Source organism: Seriola aureovittata, chromosome 5 (assembly GCF_021018895.1).
Source record: "Seriola aureovittata isolate HTS-2021-v1 ecotype China chromosome 5, ASM2101889v1, whole genome shotgun sequence".
NCBI lineage: Eukaryota > Metazoa > Chordata > Actinopteri > Carangiformes > Carangidae > Seriola > Seriola aureovittata.
Genome location: NC_079368.1, coordinates 16,234,068 through 16,249,677, shown reverse-complemented (window position 1 = coordinate 16,249,677; position 15,610 = coordinate 16,234,068). Strand labels below are relative to the sequence as shown.

At 39.5% G+C, this 15,610-nt stretch overlaps 1 protein-coding gene across 1 annotated transcript in view; it reads right to left on the bottom strand.

Moving 5' to 3' along the window:
• Nucleotides 1–13,537, bottom strand: part of unc5ca (unc-5 netrin receptor Ca) — a 205,299-nt gene extending 191,762 nt beyond the window's left edge. The window contains exons 1-2 of the mRNA XM_056377039.1: nt 13,446–13,537; nt 13,043–13,123 (exon numbers count right to left, since the gene is read on the bottom strand). Coding sequence (XP_056233014.1) covers nt 13,043–13,123; nt 13,446–13,467 — 103 coding nt within the window. The 5' untranslated portion in view covers nt 13,468–13,537. The remainder of the gene's footprint in view (nt 1–13,042; nt 13,124–13,445) is intronic.
• Between the last annotated feature and the right edge of the window lie 2,073 nt (nt 13,538–15,610).

Genomic DNA, 15,610 nt, shown 5'->3' with positions numbered 1-15,610 from the left:
TTTCAACAACATATGGTAAATCGTTTATGAAAGTTGAAAATAAAAGAGGACCCAAGCAACTTCCCTGTGGAACACCACAGGATATTTTTTTGCTGTCAGAAAAACTGCCATTGAAAAATACTCTTATGCCAAAGAGGTTATTCTTCATCCTGTGATGGAGTTTCTTTCTCACTTAGTCTGTATTCTTTTATTCAAACAAGTTCAGTCACAGGGCACCACAACCAATTGTTTATCTCTAGCCTTGTGAATGTGTAGCTGCACCACTATCATCCACAGTTGCTGTAGTAACCAAGGTTATCAGGCGTTTTATTGACAGTGAGTTTAGGAAGATACATTTAACATTTGAGGGAGAGCAAGAGGTGCCTAAGAGTCTGTGGGACAGATAGTGTGCACACCACGACAAAAGTCAAGGAAGGTAAGACACAGGATCATGTCCAGGTTTAAGTATCCAAAAGAGGTTTCACACTTGTATGTGAGAGATGTGGAAAAGCCTTATTTGGGAATACAATTGGTAAACTAAGCTTGAGTTATGTGCCAACTTGTGGGTTTATATATGCCCTTTCCAGTGGGCAGGCATTACACTAGTTAACCTGTTGACATTTGTGTCCATTGCCTATTTCCTCTCTCTGCATCAAGCATCAATAAATATTTCTGCTTAAGACATGATGTCTCCAGAAAACTCCTTTGTCCAGCTCACAATATTTGCATCACAATCAGAGTAAGAGCCGAAGGTGAAAAAAGGCATAACATTTGAAATTGTCAATGAGAATACTGTGGTCAGTGACAGCAAAGGCTGTAGTAAAATCAAAATCCAATCCATATACTGTATGTGATCAGTACGTATGTATGTAATGCAGTTCTAGTAGAATCCCCTCATCTATAAACATGCTCTGCTTTTGTAAATCCATTTCAACAAAACTAATTTAACATTTGATTAAAAATGATCTTCTAGAGTATCTTACTCAGCACAGGGAGTATACTAATAGGTCTACAATTGGAACAGTAAAACCTGCTTTACCATCCGTGGGTAAGGGTATGATTTTAGACTCTTTCCACAGGTTTGGTTCAACTGAGTAGACATTTATTAGAAAATTTGACATTGATTGGGGAAGATACCTAGATGCAAGTCCATCCAAGTTATCTATACCAGGAGACATGTCATCTGAGAGAGAGAGAGCAACATCTTTCCAACTGTGTCTTGTGAAATGCAAAACATGTTTTCTCCCTCATAATACTGTTAACAAGGTTGCACGTTAAACTGACACCATCCAATTGCATGCTAGATCTCTTGTTGATAAAGAAGTGATAAGCTACATCACCTGCATACTTCTGAGATTTGTGTGACTTTTTATACATAATTTAATTCAAAGTTTTCCAAAATGTTTACCTATAATTTGCAGAACTGCAAAAAAAATGTTCTCTAAAATGTAATTTAATTTAGTAACCTCAGCTTTCTCAGCTTACAATAAAAACTTCTATCAAAAAAGCCCCCCTGATTTATAGCCTTTGCTGTTTCCTTTGAAGCATTAAAAATCGAAACTCATCATCAGTCCATGGTGCCCTATTCTGTGCTTTACAGACCTTTTCTGAGTGAAACATGCTCATCCACCAACCTCACTGAAATTTGTCAAAGCAAAGTTTACATCATTTCCCTTGCAAACATCAGGCCACTGTATATCATTAACAAATTAATTGCATTCAATCTTTAAATGACCAGCGGAGAACAACCCTAACTCCAGACTAGAACATTTGAGTCTGATGTTAAAGCAATAAAATTGTGGTGACTACATCCCACTGCCACTGATACTGCCTCAGCTCATGTATGTTAGAGAAAATATGATCAGTACAGGTTGAATAATTTCACTGCTGATGGTTGTGAAATTCTTGTAGGTTGAGCAACAACCTGGGTAAGATTGCAAGCATTCACCATAGAAATCAACTTGGGTGGGCAATTTTTTGAAAACCAGTCAATATTCATGTCACTAAGAAGGAAGATATCCTTACTTTAAACATCACTACCAATTACCATGGGCTTACAGGACGGAAAGTGAATCTGTAGCCATATTACTTCCATGTCTGCACTTATTATGTCTTCCCATAGCACAACTGGAATGTGTTACTGAACATAAAATGCAACTCCACCACATTTGTCCCTGTCTCATCTATATAACTTATATTCTTCGACTGTCAGCTTAGAATCATCAAAAGCAGTGTCCAAGTGACAATGCTAAATATGAACAGTGTTTGAGGAGCACTAATCACCAGTAATCTCATGACCCTTATTCCTGAGGCTGCATATATTTGAGTGAGCCAGTACTAATCCCTTCTTTGATAAACTTCATAACAAAGATGTAGTTCTCTTATTTGGACACATAAAACAAACAAAAACATTATAAAGAATTTAAAATAAGACGAAATCCTTTTATAAAAGAAAAATTTAACCTTGAGACAAGCCAGTGATCGAATTTTTCCCCTGGCATGATGACTAACTTATCATACTTCAGGCTGGCGTTATCACCTCTTTCTCGGGCAGCTTTCTACTTAGGCAGCAGCTCTTTCCTCTTCAGTTGTACAGCTTCTGAGAAGCCTTAATTTATATAGATTTTTGTGCCCTTTAATTTCTTGGCAGAAGAGGGGATACTCTGACTGTCTTTAAAGTGTAAAAGTTTTACAACAATTTTTCTAACCAATTCGCTGGGCATGCTTGATATCCATATTTATGCCATCTAGTTCCAGGTTGCCTGAGAGCTTTCGCCGAACCTTCTTCTCTGATTCACGTCAGCTCTCTCCTCTCTCGTCTGTAATCACATCGATTTAAATATTTGTCCTCTTGCACTGATTTTCAGCATAGTCCAGCTTGGTAAACATTCCATCAATTATCTGCTTTGAGTTCACTATGTTGTTTTCAAACGAATTTATCTTTGTTTCAATCATATTGTATCCCCTTCCTGTCTCTTCAAACTTATCTTGGTTGAACTCCAAGATGGACATCAGCTCTCTGTAATACCGCCATCCAGTCTTTTGTGAGTTCCATCATGACCAGAATAAAGCACTTAAAGTTGTTACTAAAATAACATCTCTTTGGAAAACTTGCTCTTCTGTTCCAATAACTGGGAGAGTTCACTCATAACCACCGACTCACCCTCACAAGGGGATGTTGTAGCATGTTTTGGAGGCACAGTCTGTCTTTTCAGGATGTACCAGGAGCTAATACATGTAGGAGATGTTGATATTCAGTCAGGCCTGTATGTCAGAGGCTGAGCAGGCCCAGAAACCCACCAACCTGGACTACAGCCATAAACTCAAACATTGATGCAATGTTATCCACAATGTGGACAGAAAATACAGATCAAAATCATCTCAGTTCCGTGAACAGCTGTATTTAAAAACTCCACAAAGGATTACATAGATCCTGACCAGATTGAGACAAGCCAGATTCTCACAGAACTTGCCTCAAGACTCTGTAAAACAAACCCCATTTTTAATATTATTCCTGTGGTTTACTTGATGTCAAAGTTCATATTGCTCTGAATAATCTGAAACTAAATAAATAATCGGCCGCTGTCCATCTGAAAACAAGGGAGTTCCTGAAAACCTGGCTTTTTGGAGATAAGAGCTGCTCATGTGATGGCAGTCTGGTTGCCTGATGATTGCCATCCCCACGCTCCTATCTCCTCATCTATTCCCCTGAAGATGAAAGAAAACAGTTTGCAGCTACTTACTGGGACCCTGCAACACATTAGTGACTACTGCCATGGCCTTCAAAGACTGCCTGTCTCTGTGTGTGTGTGTGTGTGTGTGTGTGTGTGTGTGTGTGTGTGTGTGTGTGTTTAAGAGTTACTGGGCCCTGTATGTCTGTGTGTGTTAGCATGTGCACATGTGTGTGCCTGCTGACATTCTAAAGAGGTGTAAGGTCAGGGTTCATGTCAGCCCGACTCAGCTGTCACCCCCTGAGCTCTTTATAAAATCCCTCACAGCTCTTTCAGCTGCTGTTTGAACATCATCAATCTGGCATAGCCTGTAAACCTCAAGGCTGTGGAGGTCTTCACAGACACTCGGCCGAGTATTTATTTGACCAAAAGTGTCTTTTTATCTGTGACTTGAATGTTTGGAAATCCTTATCAAAACATTCACAGGATTAATAAGCAAGATCCCAAGCAAAGAGAGCAACAAAACCCAAAGCATAAGGTCGAGCCAGTGTGGGATCTTTCAACTGAACTCTACAGTGCCATCATTTTTGGCAAATGTGCTGCATTTTAGCAGATTTGTTGCTGATGTTTATATAACAAAACAAACAGGTTTCTAAGTATTTGATTTATTTGATCTACAGCAGGACGTGAGAACTCTGATATGATGCACAAGAGCTTGACAGGCTGTTGGGTAAGAATTGAAACTGAAGCAGTGAATTAAGTCATGTCTTGGCAAATGACTGAAATATGACTGTTGATGATATTTGGAACAAAGAGAAGAAAGATGAGATGTGAATTATGCCGAGTGAGTCAGCTGAGAACTTTCAATGTTTCTTTACAAGTGTGAAACCGGGCCCATTGTGACTGTCCTGTGAATTCAAGCCAACCACTTGACAGTTTGTTTGTTGAACGTTGGACACAAAAGATCTTGAGCGAAGAAGAAGAGGAAGCATTTAATTCTTAGACCACCCATTGATGGACTGGATTTACAAAAATTATGATGTGTGGACATGAGAGCAAATCATTTATATTTATTTCAAAAGGAGAGGTGTTTGTCCATTATTGCAATTAATGAGAAAGAATTACTTCTTTAGTCAGCCTTGGGTTCAATAAATAAAACCAGTGCCAACCATCTGGCTGACAGAACAGTGTCAACAGTGTTCAGCTTTGTGGGGAGACTTTTAAGCCTTTATTATAAGAAAGTTGCTTCTGAATGAAATGTCAACCTCACAATGTCACAAGGTGTTCTCACAGTAAACGGTGTGCTGTTGTATTTTGTGCACTGAGACAGAACTTTGATCAGAGGAACTGAAAAATACCAGAGGGATGATCTATTCTATCATGGTGCCAGTTGAACTGTAAAGGCGCATGTTTTGATTAAATATGCCAGAGAGGTCAAGAAATGTCTGCTCTTCGTTCAAAGACAAAAATAAAGAAGACAAGAAGATGCACTAGATATATTTCAAGAAAGACAAAAGAATAAAAAGTGGATTCCATGACAAGGTCCTACTCCCTTGGTGCTTTTATGAGTGTTTCCCCCCTGGATAGTTAAGCATGTTTCCGAGATCTGTGACGCAGGGAGAGAAATAATGAATTATAATCAAAGATGGCCTCCTAAGAATAGTTAGAGGAAAGGAAAGACTGGGGCTGAGTTGTTTCTCCTCCATTACATGGCTTACAAAAATCCCACAGGCCATATGCATTAAGTATTTAAGAAGAAAAGTACTAATCCGAAATGGTTTTGGATGAAAAATCACAGAAAAGTTCATTAAGGTCTCATGACCTGATGGGTTATCCCAAATCATTATCCTTCATGATGATCCTTTATGATGGGTCATGACGGTTGATGCATACATCCCAGATGAAAAGGCACACTCAGTAAATCAGGCATGATGTTTTACCAAGGGCATAGAAAAAACTAATTAAACTAATTAATTTATTAATCAAAAAGAAAAAGGTCAAACCAAACTGGGTTTTGTGTTTGTGTTTGATTTTCACAATGTGTTTTGTATTTTTTTTTTTGCTCAGACCTCCATATTAAGATAAAAAAAAAAAAGATCTGTAAGGGGATGACTAGTGGCGTTTTTATTTGTAGGCTATTCAACTTCCATAATTGTGAGGTATAGCACATTATGCACCTTAAAAATATCTTTGCAATACAGTGAATTTTAATAAAATACTTTTGCAGTACTGTTTTTATACAAGTATGTTAAGATGCCAAACTACCACCAGATACAATGTGCACAGTAGATTACAATTTTGTGTGAATCAAAGAGGTGATTTCTTTAACTAAATGTGTGTGTCACTGGACTGTCCACTCAACCTTACTGTGATAGAGAGGAGAGCTTTGCTATAAATCAAACACATGCCTTCTGAGCTCATTCAACTGTACAACAAAAGTAAAATAAGTCAAACAGAGTTAATGGTTTTAGTAGGAAAAGTAAAGTTATTTTCTGAATAAACACAGCAGAATGTTTTTAGTGTCACTGATCCGTGTGGGAAACGGCTGAAGTTTTCCTGAAGTTGCTAAATCCTATTTGCCACAGTTGGAGTTGTTCTGTTCTGCATGTGGTAATGTTACAAAGGGATTACTTTGATGCAACAGTGTTGGTCTTACTCTTCAGTCATTAGCTTTAAGAAGCTCTTTTAGCTTTTTCTGTTTAATCAGCCTCTTCAAAATGCCAGTCGTGCTTCTTCTTCTTCTGTACAGTCGAAGAATAAAACTTTGGTGCGATGGACAAGATGTCACAATGCTACTTTTAGTTTAGGGACAGCAAAGCCAAGTTAAGTCTGTTGATATTGATCATTCCCTTTAATCTAGATCAACAGCCTGAGCAACATGTTTAACAGTGCATCCCTCTATCTCAGAAAACTTTACGTTACATGGAGAGAATATTTTGCTGTATTGTCTTGTTTTTTGTGCATTGGGCTTATTTGCCTGACTTTGATTTACTGGGTTGTGATCTTGTGTGTGTGTTTTTTTTTTTTTTTATGGTTATGTATAGGCACTAACAGCACTTGTTAAAAATTGGAGAACTATCATGGTCTGTTTGATAAAGAAAAATATGTATTTACATTTAACCAAAACTATGATCTTTTGCTTACGTAAACTAAAGTGCAGTAGTTGCCTAAACCAAACCATAGACAGGACTACGGATATAAGAAGGCCTGTTTTTGGTGTGATAGATGTTTGCTTTGTTCGCCTACCATCCACTCCGACCATATCCTGGTAAATAGCTGCTGTTAATAAATGTGGTGCTTCATTCATTTAAAAAAAAAAAACAACAAAAAAAAAAAAAAACAACAACAAAAAAAAAACAACAAAAAAACAAAACATTGCCTCTGAACATTATTCACCCAGCGATTATGTTCCTACCGCAACTTATTTGGGAAAGCATATTGATTGTATATGAATATAATATCCAGGAGACAGGGTTGGTTTCATCCAGACTGAATGAATGAGCACACTTTGAAAAGGGAGCAGAAAACAGGAACTGGCACAGGAGGAAGAAAACACTGGAAATGGGCTGGCCAATACTGCGATGCACCAACCCAAAGGGCAAAAAGACAAGAGCAAATCAAGCTGTATTGCGGTAATTGAAATGAAGTGCCATGCCTGTATTTCTCTCTTTTGCTCTGCCGTTTTAGCCACAGTTAGATGAAGCCCTGCCTGCAGTGGCCTTCTTGACAGTGTGCGGTCTGCAAAGCGACCTTTTCATCAAGGGGCAACCCTGACCTGACCGGTGTTAAAACATTCCACTGGCTACAGGAGTCTAGGAGCAGGGAGCCACACAGCGTGTAGGGGATTCCCAATTGAGGGATGTCACCTGCCCAAACAAGGACACACACTCTCTGTGGAGAGATAACTGACTATCTTGAAGCTATCTTAATAACCTTGAGTATTTTTTTGTGCTTTAATTGGTTTTTTGTGGCATGTAAATAAAGTTCTAAGAACTGAACTGCTTCTGTGCTTGGGGACAAGAGCTATGAATTTTTGCCGAGGCTAAATTAAGTTAATGGTTCCTACAAGTTTTCAGTCCTTTAATTTTAGCTATTATAGGTGCAAGTCCATGCAGTAGAAAAGAAGCAGGACGGAGTTTGCATGAAGCGACACCTTTCAGAAGTCAAGAATATCAAATGAAATGCTATTAACAGCAGTCTGGTGGCTCTTGGTAGCCGTTCCTCATGCAAACAGGTTAGTGAGGGTGGGCAGGTTTCTGACACACACTCAGCTAGACAGTGATGAATGGAATCCCATCATGTTACACGGACACCTCCACATCAATAGCTTGGTGTTATACAATAGGAACACCAGAGCTGCCTGTCATCATAAAAGAACTGAGCGTGCAGCAGGATTTTGGCTCGTGGATGTGTAACAGAACAACCACCTGCACAAACCTGCTGTACATAGGAGGCTCTGTGGATCAAACAAACCCAGACAAACCTACATAAAGTGCAACTGAGAACATGACCAGCTTCCTCTTACACTGGCCTGGATGTGTTTGGCCTTTTCAGTCTTACTGAGCACACAATATCAGGTCAGCGCATGCCAGCAGTAAGTATGGGGCTTAAATTTTTTTTTTTGTGTGTGTCCACCTGACCAGTGAGTTACTGAGACAATGGACATAATAGAAGTTGTGTTCACATTGCATTTAAAGCTTCAAGACCTGGAAAAGGATGATTCCTTGGTTCCAAATTATATGATTTCAAATCATGTGTGTGATCTTAGACTCCATGTTGACCAAAGTCAGATCGCAACACAACTTTTTTCATTTAGTTGTCTGCACGACAGCCTGAACCTTTTCTATACTCAAAGTATGACATCTTGTCTCCTTCTCCACTGACCCGAACTCATCTCTCATACTTGTACCTGCAACATTACTTGCACAAGGTCGCCGTGCCCCTCTCATGGGAAACAGAAAAACAAGCCTTTCAACAGAAATGAAAATTTTCGCAGAATCTCACAGACCAGCTCTGGTATTGCTAAAGACGTGAGACCACCTCCTTCCACTTGAGTTCTGTCTCAAGTGGAAGAAAACGCAATGTGATATCCGCCGAGGAGATCTTGTTCTGTGTGGAAACATACAAGCTGCAGGGTAATGAGTGGCCTGTGGCATTCATCACAGAGGCATTCAATACTTCATATGGGCAGGTTTGCAAAAGTGCGAATCAATGTGACGAAAGGATTGTGCAACAGTTACATAAGGTCTACCAGACTACTTCCTCTCCCGTCTAGAAAAAGATTAGGGATTTGATTTAGACGCGACATGTAACTAAGTATTTTGCTCACTTGTACTTACATATGAACTGTACATAGAAATAAGCCATTTTCTTTCCAACAATGCTGCATGCGGATCCTGAGCTGCATTCACTACCATCCTCCAAGAATGTTACTTTAATTTACTCGATAGTAAGAAATTAAGTACCTGGTAATTAAGATAAATACTCATGTAAATTAAGAAAAGCCATAGTAGTATATTATCTATACAAATGTGCAATATCGCTCATTTGCACATTGGGATCACTATGTGTTTTTTTTTCAGTTTCACACTGAACTGTTTGGAATCTTTCTAAAGACTGTGATGAGTCGTGACTTCACGTAATTTGTTGGATGAGCTTTAGCATGCTGTTAAATTGCGTTGCCACAGCCCAAGAATAGTATAATGACTTTGCCTCTATAAATACAGGAAATGTTCCAGGTTGGCCTAACATCCACAGTAAAAGCAGTGGAGCGTTAAATGCAGTCACACTTATTTCTAGTGTTGATTCCTTCTTTTTACTGCTACATTTTAAAGAAGCTCTGGAGCATGGTGTGATTGCTGTGACCGCAGATTGCGGCGCTCAGTCTGCAGAAGGAGACAAGCTGCTAGTTGCAATTATGATGGCACCTATAAACTCTGCCATACTAACAGCTCCACGCTTGCTAAAGGGGCTAAAAATGCTCCATTAGCTTGTTCGCGCATACTCTAAAACAGACATTCAATACTTCTGTATCTCAATATCGAGGAGCAGAGATTTAAATGACCAGCCAGTTATCATACCAAGTGTGTATCCAGTGATGACGGGGTTGTTAATCTGTACTGTTGAATTGATTTAACTTTGTAAAAGTCTAAATCATTACATGATTTTCTAAATAAAGAAAGATACAGAAATGGAAAAAAAACCCATCAAGTTAATTAGTTCAACACAATCTAAAATCAGCTCCAGATATAACCAAAATAAAAACAGTGGCCTTTAGCTACTGTGATGATTTGTATTGTCAAGTGGCACAGATAATAAGGTTATCTACGAAAGGAACTTAATTAGTTGTATGGACGATACTAGACTACAGGTAAATATGTTGATTGTTAGCATGTTATATAAATGCACTCTTATTCCTTACATACATCTCTTCCTCACAACCAAAACTGAGATAAAGTCAGTAAAGAATGTCTAACAAGCATGTAGGTCAAGAGGAGGAGGGATACATGAGATGTGTGGATAGAAGGAGGAATGAAGAGGTAGATGACGAAAGGGAAGGATGACCACAAAGAGGAAAGAGAGGAAAGGAGGTGGAGAAAACAGTGATGCGGAGTGAGTAACACACCCAAGAAAAACTGGTGCCAGAAATCTTCCCTTTGCTGTCCTCCATTAAAAAAAGACCCGCAGCACTCTGGCCCCCATCTCTGTCCCTTTTTCCACATCGTCTAATATGGGTCTTAAAAGTAATTTACAGCAACATATGTGGCGAGGCATCAAAAGTGCATTTAGCAGATAAAGATGCCATTGCTGACAGAAATGTGGTGCCTGGAGCAAGGCGACAGCTCTGTATTCTCTCTCTTGCAGACGGTTCTTCTCTCCACCAGCTCCTCTCTCTCCTCCTCCTCCTCCTCCCCCTCTCCCTTTCACGTCTTTCTCCAGTGTTTCCTCTCCTGTCTTTTCTTATCTTTCCACCTCCAACTTCTTCTCTTCCTCCTTTGCTCTTCTCCTCCTATCTCTGCTTACTTCCGCCCCCACACATCTCCATCCCTATTTCCCCCCTTGCCACCTCCTACTCAACTCCCTCTTTCCTCCGTCATTCTGATTTCACGGCCATTTAAAAGGAAACCATTCAACATGACTCCCTGTATAATGTTTTCCAAAATATGTATGCCTTATTCAAGCCATGTTGCGTCACGAGCCAAGATCTTATTTCCTGTTTCTATGGTGTGAAGCAGTTTAGGTGCCACTGCGGCCCTCTGGACAAGACGCCAGTGTCTCATAGAGGCTTAGCTCTCCTTTAACACTTCGTTTAACATAGTGTGGCAACCACAGAGTCCCAGTTTTTAAGACTCTAAAAAGACTCCTGAGGGGATCAAATCTAAAACCTCTTACAACCAGTCCACTGATCTGTAGCTTTCCACTAAAATTTGAGCATCAGCCATTATACGTCCACATCAACCTCTCCTTCTTGTCCTCTCTGGCGCCCCTCTCTCCACTGCCCTCTATGATCTATCTCTCTCTCTCTCTGTAGCTCCCTGAACCTCCTTCACTATACAGTTTTTTTTTTTCTTCCAGATTTACAGTATTGCCTTTCGGCTTCTTCCCCGTAAATACTTCCCACCAGCCCTCCACCTTCTCCCTCTCTCGCCCTCGTCCAGACAGCGTGATGTGGATAATGTGCTGTTGAGTTAATGGGTTCATTTCTCTGCATTTTCTCCTTCTGTTTTTGTGTCTGAGAGGACAAGAAAGTCTTGACTTCATCGTAGTGAGGTGTGATGAAATTATGATTTTCAGACATTACCTCAAAGTGAATAATCCACCTCTAAATCAAGTTCATGTTGGTGTTGAAAGCTCTTGTTCTTGCTCGTTAAGAAAGCAGGTAATGCTTAAAGAGATAGTTTGACATTTTGGGAAACTAGCCTGGTTCTGACCAAAAATAAAAACAAATGCCTACCAGAACCTCTAAAGCTCACTAGTAAATACATTATATGTTGATTGTTTAATAGATACAAAACAAACTAGTATTTGGGATTCTACAAAGGGCTATGTGCCCAACTATTTCTTTCCAGGCAACCTGAGGAGGTTTCAGGAAGTAATCCAACACACAGCACCACTTGGGTTTTTGGTTTTTGTATGGATAAAACAAACAAGATGTAATGTGTTAATTAATACGTTTACAGTTTCTATGCTGTGATAAGTTAACCAGCTGCTGGTTTAACCTTCACCCATGAGAGCGGTATCGATATTTTTTCATCTTACTCTCCTTAAGACAAGCGAATTTCCCAAAATGTGAAACTATTCCTTAAAGGCCAAAGAAATATTGTAGTATGCAGCATTAATAATTAAGTCAAATCACACCCTCAGCACTTCAAATGTGTGATAAATGCATATGTCACAGCTTTTAGGCCAACCAGGACCTTTCATAGAGCAGTTAACTCACTTTTACCGTCTCGTGCCCTCATACATTAGATCTCACCCCCATCCCAGTACCAGCTCCCTGATTTCACATTCAGGAAACAACTTAATGTTTCTTAAGTGACCCTGAAAAAGGACCCACGCTCCCTATCTCACTAGCTTCTATCTCTCTCCTCACATTTTTTTTCTCCAGTGTGTGATATTTGTTGGGTCCATCCGCTGCCCCACACCCACCTCCAACCCCTAACACGCTGCTGTTTCTCAGTGTGTTTGAAAGGCACCCCGCTGGCAGAAAAGGGATTTAGAGAGAGGAAAACAGATCGATCCAAAAAGAATCAACAGAGAAGACGCCGGGACAAGTCTTGCTGGTAGTTTATAAAGCCTTTTGACAACAATCACTAAGAAAAACCGTAAGACGTCTCTAAATGAAAACAAAAATTTGTTTTTGTTATGTTCATAATATGTCAGGGAGCATCAGGGTTGTGTAGGAGAGTTTGCTTCAAAATGAGAAGAAAATGGTGCGTACAAATAGAAGGATTGAAATATTCCATTGGAAGATTCTTCACCTGAAGTGAGAGAAAGGGATGAAGGTGGTGCAGGGGGATAAAAGGAAAATGCAAGACAGGCGGCTTTTTGTTGGCGTCAACATCATTTGGAAAAGTGATAGAAATCAACCCTGCTTCACCTACTTATCTCTGTGGTGTGAGATGCGTCTACTTTTGACAGCTCTGAAAGTGTCTCTGCCTCTCGATGTGTGTTTACGTGCTCGATGTATTTACATGCACATTTTGTGCCCATGACATCCGCAAAAGAAAGTGTGCATGAATGTTTGTGTTTATTTGTGTGTGTGTGTCTGTGTGTGTGCGTGCGTGCGTGTGTACAAACAGATAAGGCTTTGAGCATCTGAGATATTTCAGAAAACTAATGCAGGCTTGATGCCCTTGTGTGATCAAAGAATACGGGGCTTCTTTCATTACCTTTGACGGAGGAACACATTTGGATGTTTGCCTGCCTCTCTCTCTCTCTCTCTCTCTCTCTGTCTCTCTCTCCGACTCTGCCTGAAGGGAGAGGAGAGTGTTGGTTATCAGAGAAACGCTGTGCATTGGAGAACCCTTTTAACAAGGTGGAAAAGCAGCTCTGCTTTGGAATTCAGGGATCATGAAGGCTGGGTAGCTGCACTGCTGATTCACGCTAAATTAGGGAGAAGCATGAATTCACCTTATAGGCTGTTTCTTGGGAAACTAGGTTACTTATGTGCTTTCACTTTGAATATACCACAACTAATCGTTCACATATTGCAGAACATGTTCACCCCTGTGTGTGTATATGAATCAAAGCAGCATGATGCATCTAAGGACAGCAGTAAATAGGGAGCCTGACCTTCAGCCAGAGAGCCTTGCATCCAACGGGCTGAAATCTCCACCAGGCTTCAGGGGAGCTGCTCTCTGACTGACTCTCTGATTCGGCCTCTCTGTGGAGGAGGGAAAGCAAAAAGGGAATAATGAATTATTATATTCTAAGAATTTATGAAGAAGGCTGTTTTCAATCACACGCACAGGTGGAAACAGCTGTAATATCTATGACACAAGCTTTTAATATATAAGCTCGTTGCATTATGTAATGTGAAGGAGGAGCTTTATACTGTTAATTTCTCCTATCATATAGAGGCTCTTATCTCTAAAGAGAAATAAGCTTGTTATATTCGTTATGCCTATTCATTATGTTTTACATTTCAAAAATGGCATCTTGGGAGACTCTGATGTCTCCCTTTGATGTGAACTATGCATCATTTTATGATAAAAATACATTCGTTATGCATTATTCACAACCATATTAAAAACAAGCTCTGCTCATCTAGTAAATATGAAAAGATTTGTACCAAAAAAGAAAACTGTAGATTTAATGCAGTAATCTACAGTAAAAGCCACTGTGCCTTTGTTATCATGACCTGAGATTAATGTTTCATTTTTATTCTGATGTTTCACTTCCTTAGATACGATAGCATCCAGTAAATTAGACAGAATCTACTAACTCTAATTAAGCATGTATACTGTAACGACCCTGTGTCCATAAAAACAAAAGCAAAGGTAGTTAATTAGCTATCTGCCCACTTTCTATAAAATCTTCTGGTAAAAAGTCTCTGAAAAGTCTGGAGAAAATCTTTTAGCCATGAAGGTGGCTGTGAAGTTTGCAGTTCATAAATCATGCAGCGATTTAAGCCACAGCTGTAGCTTCTATTCGCCTCTGATGAATATATTTATCATAAACCAAATACTGTACTTTAAAAATGTGTCTTCAGAGAGAGAAGGAGGAAAGGAAAAGAAAGGAATGAAGGAGAATGAGGTGGAGGAGGTGGAAATTTAGTGAACTGAAGAAAAGGGGAAGAAAAAACTAACAGGAGACTGATTATGGTGAAGTTAGTGCAGTTCTCTGCCAAAACTGGGAACAATAGTGGTTATTTCAGGATAGATTACACAACAAGAGGCTCAGCAAATAAAGTACCACAAGTACAAATCTTCATTTGAAGCAAAGTAACCGGCCAAAAATCATCTTTAATTGCCATTTCTCAACCTTCAATTATTATTTCCAAGATCATTTCCACATAAATCACATGTATTTTCATCATAAAAGACTTTTTTTTTGATTCCAGGAAGCATGGCGAGTTGACATACTTACTAACAAAAGCAGCAAACGAGAAACAACACAAAGTACACAACAGAATTTGCATGGACACCAAGAACTTGCTTTGTAATTAATGCAACACATTGGCAATAGCCCCTCAGGCTGTGCTGCCTTGAAGCACTAAAGCTGTGATGCAACTGACAAGTTTTTTGGGTAATGTGACGGCATATTTTTCTTGTGAAAAGAAATTGAAATGGGAACAGATTTAAATTAACAGCACAAAAAGTTTCCACGACAATAAGCTTTTTTTTTTATGTATTCAATGCCATTGCTCCTCCAGCAACTCTCAAATGCTACCCAAGGTGTTTTCTAGCAACTTTTTGGATTGGAGGTTACAGATGGGCAGTAGTGCCTTGAGTAAAGGTGAAAGAAAGTTGCAGCTCCATTAACAGACGCATACCAAGCTGGACTAAAGTAAATTAAGACAAATCCTGTGAAGGTAAAAGTGATGATAGTTGATATATATTTGCATATTTCTACTTAATCTGTAAAGAAGATATTTCCTCTTCCTTCCCTCCAAACAAGATTAAGCATATGTACATACTTATACATCTTACACAGAATAAGATGATACAGTTGAACATCAGTGTTGCCGTTAATCATCCGCTCTACAGTTGGCTGCTGTTAAGCCCACAGATCGTTCTGATGACCATCTGCTTATTTTATGACCCCTGCCAGCCACACGCGAACCATGTTTTAAAAATGGGAAGGACTGCATTGGTGTTGGCATGCTGCTACAGGTTCTGATGACAAGATAAAAAAAAACACGCTGGGAATGCCAGCTCTATGGCTTATCAGGTGCCAAGACACAGAAGTAATCAGGGCAGCAACACATTGATCTGTCTCCATCATCTCAATCATGT